At 36.5% G+C, this 13634-nt stretch overlaps 1 protein-coding gene across 7 annotated transcripts in view; it reads left to right on the top strand.

The window, feature by feature from the left end:
- Positions 1-13634, top strand: part of AOPEP (aminopeptidase O (putative)) — a 175935-nt gene that overhangs the window by 133802 nt on the left and 28499 nt on the right. Inside the window, exon 15 of one of the 7 annotated variants that reach the window (XM_032441530.1) lies at positions 1456-1596. The exons of the other annotated variants lie outside the window; for them this stretch is intronic. Coding sequence (XP_032297421.1) covers positions 1456-1515 — 60 coding nt within the window. The 3' untranslated portion in view covers positions 1516-1596. Of the gene's footprint in view, positions 1-1455; positions 1597-13634 lie in introns of those variants that run through there. 7 annotated transcript variants of the gene reach the window in all.

The following is a 13634-nucleotide window of genomic DNA, read 5'->3' on the forward strand; positions in this document are numbered from 1 at the left end:
CATGGGTAGGCAATCCACCAGATCATTCTGCCCAGGGCTCCATCCACCCTAGACTTGAGCAATTTCAGAGATAGGGCTCCCACAGCTTCTAAGGACAGCCTGTGCCACAGTGTCCCACCACCCTCTAAGTAAACAATTCTTTTCCTGACATCTAACCTGAATCTTCCCCTCTTGTAGTTCAAAAACATGCTCACTTGCCTTATCACTGCCTGTGTAAAAAGTCAGTCTTCTTCCTGATTATAAGCTCCTTTTGACAAATGAGAAATGAACAGCTGCTAAAAAAGTTTCAGCCTTACATGGTCTGCTGGAAGGCAAATACCTTTGCTACCTGTGCATAAGTCTGTCTGCTCTCAGGGCAGTGCTTTAGTTTCTGCTGTGCTCCATTGCCCCTTTGCCTTCGTTTTAAATTGTCCTTAGGAATGGCTTGTCCTAGATGTCAGCAGCTTAGATTTCTTTGTGCCCGGTGGAGGAGGAGTCCTCCTGGCATGGGGATGGGCAGGGTGTTTCTGCATCAGTACTCCTGAAAGTGCATTCCTGAATGCAGGAACTCTCAGATATGCTAGATTAATGCAGTGCAGAAACTAGTCTTAATGTTTCCATCTTGCAGAAGCCTTTCTGCTTGTTGTCTTTGAAATCAAATGCTTTTACTGTGACATAAAGCAACAATACAGTTCTTTTCTTTGAGCAGACACTGAAATTATCAGGGCTTGCATTCCTGAGAAGGAAACTTCTGTTTACTTCAAACGTTATTGAGCTTGATACAAGGAAGATGTTGAAGGAAAGCTGTGGCCACGAAAGTAACAGCCTAATGTTAAGACATAATGTGTAATGTCACCCTGGTGAAGCAACCTGTGTACGGTCTGTTTGATCCTGTCTGAATTCTGAACTGGCCACAAGTGTTGTATTTCCAATCATAGTCACATGAACAATCTGAAAGATGATATGGTTGTACAACCGCATACTTAGATTAGAGATCAATGAATTTGCCTCTTGCAAATGAAATTACTTCTTTGAAAAACATAGTTGAATGCGTAGAGGAATTGATGTGTTATCTCAGTACTATGAATTTGGTTAGCTGGGGAATCACACTAGAAACTGTTGTAGCATGCCTCTTAGTGTCTGGTTCTGTCTTGTTGAGCATACTTTAATGCTGATCAGATTGCCTGTTTCAAGACTGACATTTGCTTTCTCTAATGAATTAAAAAAGCATGTGCTATTTCCAGGAAGGCAGGGGTTAAAAAGTTGCTTGAGTATCTTGTTTACAGTGTGGTAAACAGAGGAAATAATTTCTGTTCATTTCACTTGCAAAAGCACTTTCCATGAATGAATATATTCTCTGAATTTTCAGACATTAGGTAATAGTGTCGTTTCCTGTTTGTTTTAGGGGGGAGGAGTTAAGGTGTAATTTTCAGAGACATATCAGGTTTTACTGAAACTTTTATTTTTTATTTCTAGGAGTGTAGCCAGCTTCATCTTAAAGCATTTCCTGAACTGCAGGTTGAATTTCTGCTTTAGTAAGAAAGCTGTAAAGAAAAGTGAGCGTGGAGTGATATTTGCCACTTAGGTATTCCATACAACCTCCTGTTTCAAAGTGATATCAAGAAGCATGTAGGTTGTTTTTTTTTTTTCCCCTCCTTTATTTGTTTGCTTGTGATGTTTATTTATTTTATTTAAATGATAAAAAGCCAACCAGGTTAGCCATACTGGGATTTTTATTTATACAGATGCTTGTACTGTCTAGTGGTATTGATATGAACCCACAGCCTCTCAGGTAAGATTTGGTAAAGCCTGAGATCCTTGTGTTTAGGTGAGAGTTCACTGCAGTAGCCCACCAGTCACAACTGGGTCTCTTGTTTTGTTTTGTTGTTTGTTTTTCTTTATACAGACTCTTGTACTGTGTAGGTGTAGGTGTGAAGTAGGTGTGACATACAAGGAAGAGCCTCTGAACTAAGTCCTTTATCTTGTTGCACATTCCTTGCACAGTGATTCTGGCAGTCTTTACAGTTTCTCTCAATTTCTTTGTGAGGTGTTAATTGCCTTCCATTTTGAAAGGGACAGTGGAAGAAAATCCATTGAGTTAGGAGTCTTGAAAGAATAATAGATTTGGTTTGTGTTGGGTATTTTTGTTTGGTTGTTTCAGATGGACTTGATGGAGTCCTCCATGTAATCCTGGAAGCTTTGGGCCTAAGAAAAAGCTGTTTGGCAAGTCTCTGAAAAACAATAGGAGGCTTCAGTTTGAGCTTCACTAACTATTGTCTAACTATTTTGGATTTTTGATCATAGTATTTGTTCTCCAGAATGTCAGCCTCCATGCAGCAAATGAAATGCAAATAACTTTTTTTTTTTTTTTTTTTTTTTTTTCAGTTGAAGAGTTTGTTGTATTTACTATAGGGTTAGAAAGCAAGCAACAGTAAGAACTAAGATCATGTCAGGCTTCTTAATATTGGGGTGCATAATTGATGATTGATGAAGTCTCATCAGTATGAGGATTATGCTGAAGATTTTCTCACAGCTGGTGATTTAGCATGCATGAGGATCTGGATTCTTTTGCCTTTTAGTCTCTAGGCAATCTGCACAAATCTAAAAACTGAATGTAATGGATAGCTGTAATAGTATAAATCCCTTGTGTAATGGTAGCTAAAGCAAAAACAAAACAAAACAAAAAAAAAAAATCAGCATAACCTGGCTGTGCAGCAAATGTGGCTGTTGAACTAGGAACTGTATTTGTGAGTCACTGGGTACTTCGTCTTGCTGTAACAGTGCTCAGGAACAGCTAAATTAATTTAAGCTTCCTGATTGCAAACAAAATCATACTTAAATCATATTAGCAGGAGCCTGCAAAGAGAGTTCCTATTGCAAATGTCTATTGCAAATAGACATTTATCTTGAATTACTATTTAAAGGAGAGATTTTTTAAATGTTATGTACTCTCTTGAATAGTGTCATACTGAGCGAGCATCAATCTGAAGGACTCTGTGTTGAGCAAATGCATCACACAGAGGAGCAGCCCTGACTTCTGAAGTACTCTGGTAGGCTGATCAACAGGGAGAGGGGGCATAATTCCATTTCCACACTCATTCAGCCCTGATGTTAGTCAGCATTGCCAGTTGTGAGGGCAGCTTTTGTGATTTGGATGCCTTTTTCGGTAGGATCTGAACTGAGGCAACTAAGCTTCTTTATCTGTTTACCTTCTTTTGGTTTTAACATCTCAGCTCTTCAGAAAGCAAGTTTAAGTAGAAAAGAGTCTTTATGGTCCACTATAAATGTTTAAGCCTCTCTTTTCCAGTTGGTAAATCTTTATTTTATTCAGAAGTATACACCAAAAGTACACTTATCCTTTTATAAAGCTGGAAAAAACATAGAAACTATGTGCCTTATTTCTGTTGCTTGGGAGCCAGGATTCCTTCAGTTTGCAAGCTGGTGGTGAACGTCTGCATCTGATTTAGCTAATTCTATTCAGACGTGGCAGAAAAATATGAGAAAATGATGCCATCTTGCTATTATTGTGCAAGAGAAAAATATTGTAAGCATGGCTGTGTAGAGATGGTAGGTTTGGCTCCACAGCAAGTATCTGAATTTATCAAAAATAAAAATAATAATCCATAAATAAAGTTCCATCATAATGCAAGTCATTTTTGTTTTGCAGCTGACATCAAAATTGTATGCATTACAGCCAGAACCAGACAGGGTTCCCGTTTGGTCTTCACTCATGCAAATTTGGCTGCTTTTAGTTACAAAACTAAGACTTACTTAGCATTAGTTTGTTTGCCTACATGGCCAAAAATGTTTTTATAAAGCACTTAGTGCTAATCATCTGCAGTCAACTTCATAGAATGAGTTTTCAGACAGATTTCCAGCAGCTAAAGTGTATGTCAGAAAATGTGATTTTAATAGGATACTTTCAATGTACTGGTGACGTGCTTTCTTAGTTTACATTATTTAGTAGTTTCTTGCTACATTTTTAAATATTTTTGAGACTTGACTTGGAAATTAAGCCTGTGTTTTCACTGAATTTCATAGTTTAAATGTATACATTACAGTTTTTTACTACTTAGTAGATATATTGCTTTATATATATATATTGAAAAATATATATATATTTTGAAACTTTTTTGCAATTATAGAATAATTTGACTTGTGTTTGTGTATGTGGTATCCATGACGAAGAATTGATGCTGCATAAGTATGTCCACAAAAATAAGAGTTGTGAACGAAGTGTATGTGTTTTGTTAACTTCCATCTCTCTTAGATTTGAGCGAAGTTGTTGCCTGCAGCACTTTGTTTTATGCTCTTTAATGCTTACATGTTTTGGCTTTGCTCTGAAAGTTTAAAGCTAAGCCAAGAATATAAAATGACAAAATGAATTTACATGATGTAGTACGTGTGTGTTAAAATGATTACTCAGAAGGTGCTGCATGCCCCACCCTACAATCCTTATGCAGATGAGTTTCATTGAAATCTCTTGGGAATTTTGTCTCAACAAGTACTGCTGCAAAATCAACTTCGTTATGTTGTAAGTGTTTAGCATATAAATCTGATGCAAAGTAGAACACCTAAGGTTCTTTAGTTTCTAAAAAGAATTTTAAAAATATGGAAATCTTTCACTGAGCAGTAGGTAGGCTATGTAGTGTGAAACCAAAAAAAAAAAAAAAAGAAAAGAAAAAAAAGTGAGAATGATATTAATTACTCAATCCTGTTTCTATAATAACATTGACAGAAAAAAAACTTTTTTTTGATTGTGCTTTTTTCATGTGTATTTTAGTATCTGAAAGGCTGTTGTTGCAAAATACTTGTCTTCAAACATTTTTAGCCATAAGTCAATTCTGTCTGTACAGTCAAATCTGTTCCATCAGCATTCATATGCTATTAAAACTAGCCATGCAAGCTATTATGTTTTAAAGGTTGTCTTGCTTGTTCTTGTAGACTATATATGAAATGTGTTTTTTTTTTCCCAGTAATAGTATTATCCCCAATTGTGTAAACTAAAATGCAAGTTTGCACACTAATTGGAAAAGCAGTGCTGAACTTTATCCTCACTTTACATGAGACCTCCTAATTTGCCCTGCAAAGCACAGTTTTATTTGCAAGTTGTGAGGAAGGCACAGAAATGCAGGGAAAGTAATATTTATCTGAACAGTGACTTCACTTCTTGTCTCATACAAGTTTTAATGAAATCTGTATTTTTAAAAAGTTCTTCAGTGTACCTTTGTGATATACATGTGTAATTAGGGATAGCAGTCTTTTAGTTATTGACAGTATGGTTTTTTGTTTGTTTGTTTGTTTTTGTTTTTTTTTTTTCATAGCAGCAGTCTATCAGGAACATGCAACTAATATAAATACATAAACAAACTCTTTTTTGATAAAATAGAGTGCCTGTGATGTTTACCTAATACATTTAACAAAGTGTATGACATACAAGCTAGTTGTGAAAATGTACACAGTAAGTTAATAGAAGATGGAAAATTAAAATCAAATGTAGAAAAATAGTAATCCTTGTATTGAGCCCATTGTTTCTGTGTTTTACTTCCTTTCTGGTTTCTTTTCTTTCTTTTTTTTTTTTTTCTCCTCCACCCTCCCTTTTCTCTTATATTCTAATTCTTGTATTTTAATTTTTTCTTTCAACAATACTTGTGTCACAATTATTTCTGAAGTCCCCCTTTTTTAAAAGCTACTTTTAAGTGGAAGCTTTGAGCACTGTTCGGAATACAAGCTTACTCAGGAGTACAGCTTTTTAGTGACTCGCTACATTTAATTTACCTTTGTGTATTCTATGTATTGAAACTTAGAAATGAAAACGTTTCTTCATGTGGCAGAAAACCATTAAAAGAAAGAGCAACTTATATGAAAATAGCCTCCTTTAGCAGCTGATTAAGATCACGTGGAACAGGATTACTCTGCCTTCAAACATGTATTAGAGAGTATAGTTCAGTTACAAATGGCTGAAATTGACACGTTTCCAGTTTCCAGGTGCGTTTGTCTGTACAGCACCTTCCGTAGCCAGTGAGCTCAGGGCAGGAGAGCTGCCTCGAAGCAGCATGATGAGGAGCTGCGAGCAGTGTTTCCAGAGGACGGTGTGCCCAGCAGCCCTGCCTCAAACCGTGCTGGGTTGCAGGGTGCTGCTCCAGGTCCAGCAGCCTGCTGGTGGGTGTCAGCTACAGGGCACGAGGCCTGCGCCTTCTTGATCAGCATCCAAAGATGGAAAATGTGGTAAACAAGAAGCAGAGAGATTCAACTGTAGTTGTGCTGGAATACGGGAAAAATAGGGACTAGGAAAAGTAGTGAAATGGTGGAATCTTTGAAGTCTCTGTGGAAAGAAAATGTCATAATATCACAGTATCTGTGTGGAGATTTTTCTGTTTTTTTGTTGTTGGCTTGTGTTTTCGTGTTTTCTTCCCTTATGTTGGATTTCATGAAACAGGTGTGCTTGCATATTACTCTAAATCTTCCGCTGGGGTCCTCTTTGTCCAGCAAGCAATATGTTTCAAAATGGGCATTGTTAATTTTCCTTTTTGTTTTTTAAACTCTCAAGTTGAAATCTAGCTACAAAAGCTACAAAATGTCTAAGGTCTCTCCATAGTTTGTCACTCTGCCAGTTTTAGTGGTTTTATAATCCAGCTTCCTGCAGAGCATTTTTAAAATTATTGTTGTTTTATTTTCTTCCCCCTGTTGCTGCGTGAGTAATTGGGGAAGAAAAATTTTTTAAAAAAATTAAAAAAAAGGAAGAAACAGACTGATCAGAGGCAGCAGAAGACGTCAAACATTAAGTAAACATGCCGAAAAAAAGAGGAAAATCTAATGTCAGGGAACTGGAAGAAAAGAATGTGCCTGTAAGTTAGAAAGAAAAAAGAAGGATGTTGTTGTAATGGAGTTCGCATTTTTTTTTTACGGATAACCTGAAACCAGTATTTGAAACAGACAGCAATATTTTATTTACTGCCCTAACCAGTAGTAGTGTAAGTGGAAAGATGGAAAAGCATTCAAGCAATAATTGGCTAAAGGCCAGCAGTGTATTTTCCCATGATTTTGAGATCTGTGCAGCCAGACTTCACAGCTTCCATTCTGTCTGTTTCAATTTTTAAAATAAAAAATCCAATTAATTCTTCTTGCTGTTTGCCCCTGCAGTTGAGATACATGGTATAGGTACTGCATATCTGCCATGATCATAGTACACTACACACAGAGCACTTGTGAGTGTACTTGTGGAACTGGAAAGCACAGTTTAAAGATGGAAAAAAAAGATGGAAGGAAGCACTGTGTGCACTGTCAGGCCCTTAATATGGCTTCAATACTGTATGCAGAAAATGTTGTCATTTGCAGGGTTGCTAAGCATAAGTCAGTAATATACAGGATTCATACCTATAAGCAGTAATTACCACAGTCATATAAATTTAGCTGTGCCAATACTGAGAGTGGTTTGTTGGTTTTTTTTTTTGTTGTTTGTTTGTTTGCTTTTCCTTCCTGGTTCATTTTTCAGTTCTGTCCTGGAGAGTTCAGATCACATTCTACAGCCAAGAATCCCATGGGGACTAAAAAAGGGGAAAATACATTTTCCAGATAAAACCAGTTCTCTCCAGTGTAGAAAATATGCCTGCTGTTATATCACAACAAGTCTTTGTAATCAATTCCTGTTATTTCTTGTAAGACATGGCTAAAAAAGGTGTTGATTATATTATTTCACTTCATGCAAATACACTCAAAATGAATCAGCATAGTAAACATATTTGAACGTAATATTTTTGACCATGAAGGTTAATACAGAAGGGCAATACATAATGGAAAGGTTTCTTATGTAAACTGACTATGTTAGTGAGACAAACCTTGTTGCTATTGCTTTGCTTCTTTACTCCAAGAAGAATCCCTGTAAGCTGAGATTGCTGCTGTGAAACCATGCAGACCTGCACTTAAGACTTTACTGTAAGCGTGCTAATTATATAGTATTCCTCATGAACAGAAACTACAGTTTCAATAGGCTGTTACTTTTTTGCTTTTATTACTTCTATTTACATTAAAATTGCATGTAAAATAAGGTGCAGTTGTTTTGAAGATTGAAAAATAGATGCTGCACTTGGCAAACCTCAGTGTCTCTACATAGTGTTTCAGCTGGTAAAACCAAAAGAAATTTTCATTTCTTACACTTCAGACAGAGCCTTGGCACCTGCAATTAATAGTGATCTTATTCATGGATGCCCTCATTTTGTCACAGAAGGTGGTGGGATAAGAATTCTGTTTTTGTATTTTATAAATTCATGTACTTTTGGAGGCAGATTAAAAAGAACTTTACTTTTATGTTATTACAGCCTCTGGAATTGTAAGATTTGTCAAAACTAGTTTCATGTTGTTAAAATGCCAAAATTAACATTTCTAATTAACTTGATTATTAGAGATGAGAGATAATGTTCCCAGAAGTGCATTGACTAAAAAGGGATGCAGCACGGAAAAGGAGGAGGGAAAGAAAGAGGTGGAATATGATCACAGAGTAATGTGTAATTGCAAGGGTGGAGCATGTCTAAAACTGGTTTGTGATTGGATTTAGATTAAGAAGAAGAGCTTGTGTATTTAGTCTCAAGAGAAGACAAATGTTACAGAAGCACCGCAGTAAAGGTGTAATCAGGTTAAAAGACTTTGTGCTTTGGCCAACTGACTGGAACTGAAATTACATTTTCAGTAAGTATAATCTTGCTTGTAAGCTTTTCCACAATAGCGCTACATTTATTTTGCGTTCTTGGAGTAATTTAGCTATTGCTGGTTACAGCACTTGTTTTTTAAACTAGCGAACTTCTTTTCGTATCACCTTCTTCCCTCTGCTGCCCATTTGTAATTAGTAGCAGTTAAGAATTTAGATTTGTTATGAATCACTTGTTTCAACAGTGTTTATGTAAGAATATTGGTGTCTTTTGGAGGGTTTAGTCATAATATTTAAACAGTAATACTTGTCTGGGGCTATTTTATTTGCCAGTGGGAGTTTGCAGTGTAGTTAATATCTATTCCATCATGAAATACAGGAAACATTTTTAGGAACAATTTACAGAAAAAGATATCTAATGCCCATGTAATCATTTTCCTATGTCTATTCAAGGTTAAAATTATTAAATGTTGAAATCAAAGACTAAGCTTCAGGTGTTTTTCCTTCCACAGAATGGATCTTTTGGTTTCTTGGGAATTTAGACAAAGATAATTGGCAAAATGAAGATGTGTACACTGATTCATAGCTGAGCTGACTGTGGGTAGGAATTCACCCTCCTAAGGGACAGAGGTGAAGTAACTATGACATAGCCAAAAAGAGAAGCATCTCAATATATTGTGGTGTAGTGTACTGTACCTGCTTTCCTTGTGCAGTTACAATTTAATAGTTCTGATCATGATGTCCCTTATTTTCCAGGGTGTTATGGTGCTTTTGGTTCCCAGCTTCTTAATTAAGATTTGTGGGGATGAGTTCATCTGAAAGTGAGGACTGCAGGTGCCCAGGCTGGACCAGTAGTTCACAGAAAGGGCTTTAAAATCTAGCTGTTGTTGTAGCTAGCATGTCTGTGTTTAAAAAGGAGAGTGGGGAAGAGTGTAATAAAGAGCGTTATATTTCCAAAAATATATTGTGTTTATTTCAGTACAGAGAATTGACTGCTCTGGGTAAAATATTTTCTAAAAATGAATTAATTCGATTGTAGAGATAGTAAACAGCATTTAACATGAATTGTTTTGTATATCTCTGTAATTTAATATAAAGTCTTAATGTTCTGAGCCTGATTTTAAAAAAAAAAAAAAAAAAAAAAAAAATAAGAAAACATACCACTACTGCAAAATTCTCCAACACGACTGCTATTTGTTAAATCCTGTCAGTGTCCTTGCAAAAGGGACATTTAAGAGGGTCTGATCTTGTAAACTTCTGCCAGCTTGTGTGCTGCTGTTCATCTCAGTGGAGGAACTCATGCATGAAAAGTTAATTACATGTAATTGTTAGCAGAGCTGTGCATAAACTGCTGTAGTCTTGGAGTTTTGTTGGGGTAGGTGTTGATGTCCCTGGGAATGCAAAAGAGATGTTCAGGGGTTTTCTTCTAAAAATGGGGGAAATATAAATCTGTACTGTGTAGTTTAAAAGAAGTGTTATCATTTTGAGAATGTTTTTTTTTTTTTTTTAATGTTATTTAAGACAGAGCTATGAAGGGTAAAATTTGCCCGCTGAAAATATGTGCTCCTTAAGAAGTAATGGCTATTTGTTTGTTGCCAGAGCAGTCCTTATTCTGTGGGCTTGCAAAAGCCGTTAGACTAGTCATGTAAATCAGTCAATTGTTTTCATTTCTAAAAAGTGGGAGTTTGGATGTAGACAGTTGTCTTTAAACACTTGTCCTGGACACTTTCTTTGGAAAAAAATGGTGAAACCAGCCTATTTTAAATCGATTAGAGTCTGAGAACTTTAACATCAAGTCTCTGGCAGGAGAGAATTCTTACAGCTAAGTTATGAACACCTGAGAATGGATGTTTATAAATGAAACGTCAGATCTATTTCAGCCATAGCAGCACATTCGTATCTGTAAAAAGACTTCTAAAGATTGATTTCAATAGGTGGAAAGCGGAATGGACACTTTCCTTTGCTTAACAGAGAGATCTGCACTATGAAAGTATTGTGTTTCTAGTGCAAATCAGTTTGTTTTTTTTTTCAGTGTTTGGATACATTTATGTCTTAAATTAGGTTTAACTGAACATTAACAGGCAGTTTCCTAACTTAAACACAGGACTGCATTGTTTAAACCAACATTTTCATCCTGTCACTGTGTACAACATCTTAATTCCATGAACTATTTTCACTAGTAGATAAGGTTATGAATGACTGCTGTTGCGCTGCTCTGAACTTAGTGGTTATCCACCTATTAGTTATTGAATATTACTCAACCACTGCTCAGGTAACCAACTCCTCCCTGGCATTATCTGGTTATTTTTACTCTTCACATTTGTACATCATTTCAGCGATTAAGTGCCAGTTTTGCATCCATTATATTGGAGTTAGTAGGAGCTTTCTTCCCAGTAGGAATATGCAATGAGGCCACAGGTCAGCCTCCTAGGGATTGTTCATCCTTGAGATGAATGTTTTTCTCCTTCCCCCCTTTTCTGAAGAGAGAGACGTTATATAGACTAACTGATGTACAAGTAACTGAATGCTGATTTTGCTGAGGTTGGGTTCTCCCACTGCAGCTGCAGTGACTTGATACCTGCTGCAGATTGTCCAGGTCCATGTGAAATATCTGAGCGGCATGGGGCATAAGTTGTCTAGAAGGGAGTCCAGAAGTGTGGAATTTAGGACAGCCTGTGCTTTGCATCTGCTGTGTCATTTTTCTGCATGAAAAATAGTGTGGAAACAAGTGGCATTAAACTGAGTAATTTCTGTACACGTTTATGGAATAAAAATAAGTAGCTTCAGAGTGTGGCTTCTTGGCCCTCTTTTCTGCAACAGCTCTTGTACACTTTTCTTCCCCAGTCAATTGTAAAACACTGACAGTTTTAATAAATGAATGTTATAGTAAAAGATTAATAGAAAATATCAGAGAACACTAACTCTGCCATTTCAGCCAGAAGATTAGCCTATGTGCCTGCATCCAGCAATAAGCAGCAAGCACTTGGATTTTATACATCAAATGTGAAATGATTCCAGGTACGTTAGAACATGATACACAAACCTAATGGAGGGGGTTTATGAAACTAAGGGCTTTTATGCAGCTAATTGAATTGGCCTTACAGACAGAATACAAATATAAACATCTATATCTATCTATCTATCTATAAAAATGTTAATGGAACTTTTCATTAAATTGAGGAATTTGGAGAGATGTTAGAGAACTTTCCACTGAGTTACTGTATATGTTGCTTTGCTAAGATGAATGTATCTGTATTACAAGTTGAATAAATTACATGTATTTAAATTAATATATTTTGGGGCCTCAGATTTTACCCTGACTGTGAGAGTGAATTTGTAAAGTGTTTGTTGTCTTAAACATCCATATTTTTTGCATACCTCTTCATCAACTCTGTAGTTGCTTAACATATTCTTAAATGCCTTTTTCCTTTTTGAAGTACATGAATTGTATGAAAGTAGTACACATTCCTATAACTGTAAAAAAGTTTTTTTTGTTGTCCTTTTGTTTGTTTGTTTTTTCAAGAGAGCTCTTGAGAGGCTAGTGCTTTGAAGCACTAGTTTTTCCCACACAGATGCAGTTACGAGTCAAGGAACAAATCCATTGTCTGCATATAAAACTAATTACTAATATTGTATCTTTATGTGGAAGTACTGATCAGTACATGTGATAGAATTAACTCCTGCTTGCTTTTAATAATTAATATACTGCCCTTGGCAATGCAGAAAGTCTCATTTGAGAAACTTGAGATTATACTTTTCTCATATGTCACGGTGTTACCATGACACTCATATCACATTTAATCTGGTATTTTCTTCTGAAAATATTAGTATTTCAACTAATTATTAGAGTGTTTTTGTTGTTGTTCTTTTAATGTAAAAATCAAAAGGAAGAAAGAAAGAAATTGAGCTCCTGAATACACTAATGGCATGCTGTTTAAGTTCTTGTACTTCTTCAGACTAAAAATACATAAGTCAGAATGAAATTTGGAGAAGCTCATGTCCAGCAAGTTTTGACTAGGATTTGTTTTGAGAGTTTTAATGCTCCTCTATAGGATTTTGGACCAGAAAATCTGGCAGCTGGATTTTTGCTAATAGCTATCTTTTTAAATAGCACCGGACATGTCATGCAACACACATCCACTTGATGTTTTAACACTCATCCACAGATCTTTTAAAGGATTTTTTTTTGTTTTGTTTTCTCAGTGGCAATTGGCTTTCACAATAGTTTTGAATAAAATCTTATCTGTATTTTTCAAATCACGACTAAAGTGTACGGAATATGTTTTTTCCACACCACATTCATTGCTGTAGGATCTGAGTAGCTTCCACAAGTACCTTAAGCAGTAAACTAACTTCTGTCATTATGTTGTTTGTCGTCTCATCCTCTCCCTCTTGAGAGAGCTGTATGTAGAGACAGGACAAGGGGAAACGGCCAGAAGCTGGAGCATAGGAATTTCTGCACAAATGTGCACAAGAACTTCTTTACGTTGAGGGTGACGGAGCACTGGAACAGGCTGCCCAGGGGGGTTGTGGAGTCTCCTTCTCTGGAGATATTCAAGACTGGCCTGGACACCTACCTGTGCAACCTGGTTTAGGGAACCTGTGTTGGCAGGTGGGTTGGACTTGATGGTCTCTGAACGTCTCTTCCAAACCCTACAATTCTGTGATTCTCTTTGCAATGTGGTGTTCTGCTTTAGATAGGTTTTTTGGAAGGGAGAAAGGAATATTTTAAAATTTATTTTACTTAATATGAAGCTATGTGCCTGCCGATATGCATTTGTACTATAGCAGGTGAAACAGAAAAACTTCCTATGTGTCTGGAGTGGGAAGTGGTGGTGACCCACATGTAGTTCACAGTGCAGTTCTAGATCAACTCATTAGAAGTTCAGTCCCCCCTCTCCCCTGCTTTGAGGAGTCAGCACATTTTGTCTGGAGTGTTTGGGATGCAGGCTGTTTCTTGTCATCCTTGGCTGGTCTTGAGGTGTGATAGCCTGCTTCAGATAGAAGGCAC

Source organism: Coturnix japonica, chromosome Z (assembly GCF_001577835.2).
Source record: "Coturnix japonica isolate 7356 chromosome Z, Coturnix japonica 2.1, whole genome shotgun sequence".
In the NCBI taxonomy this organism is placed as follows: domain Eukaryota; kingdom Metazoa; phylum Chordata; class Aves; order Galliformes; family Phasianidae; genus Coturnix; species Coturnix japonica.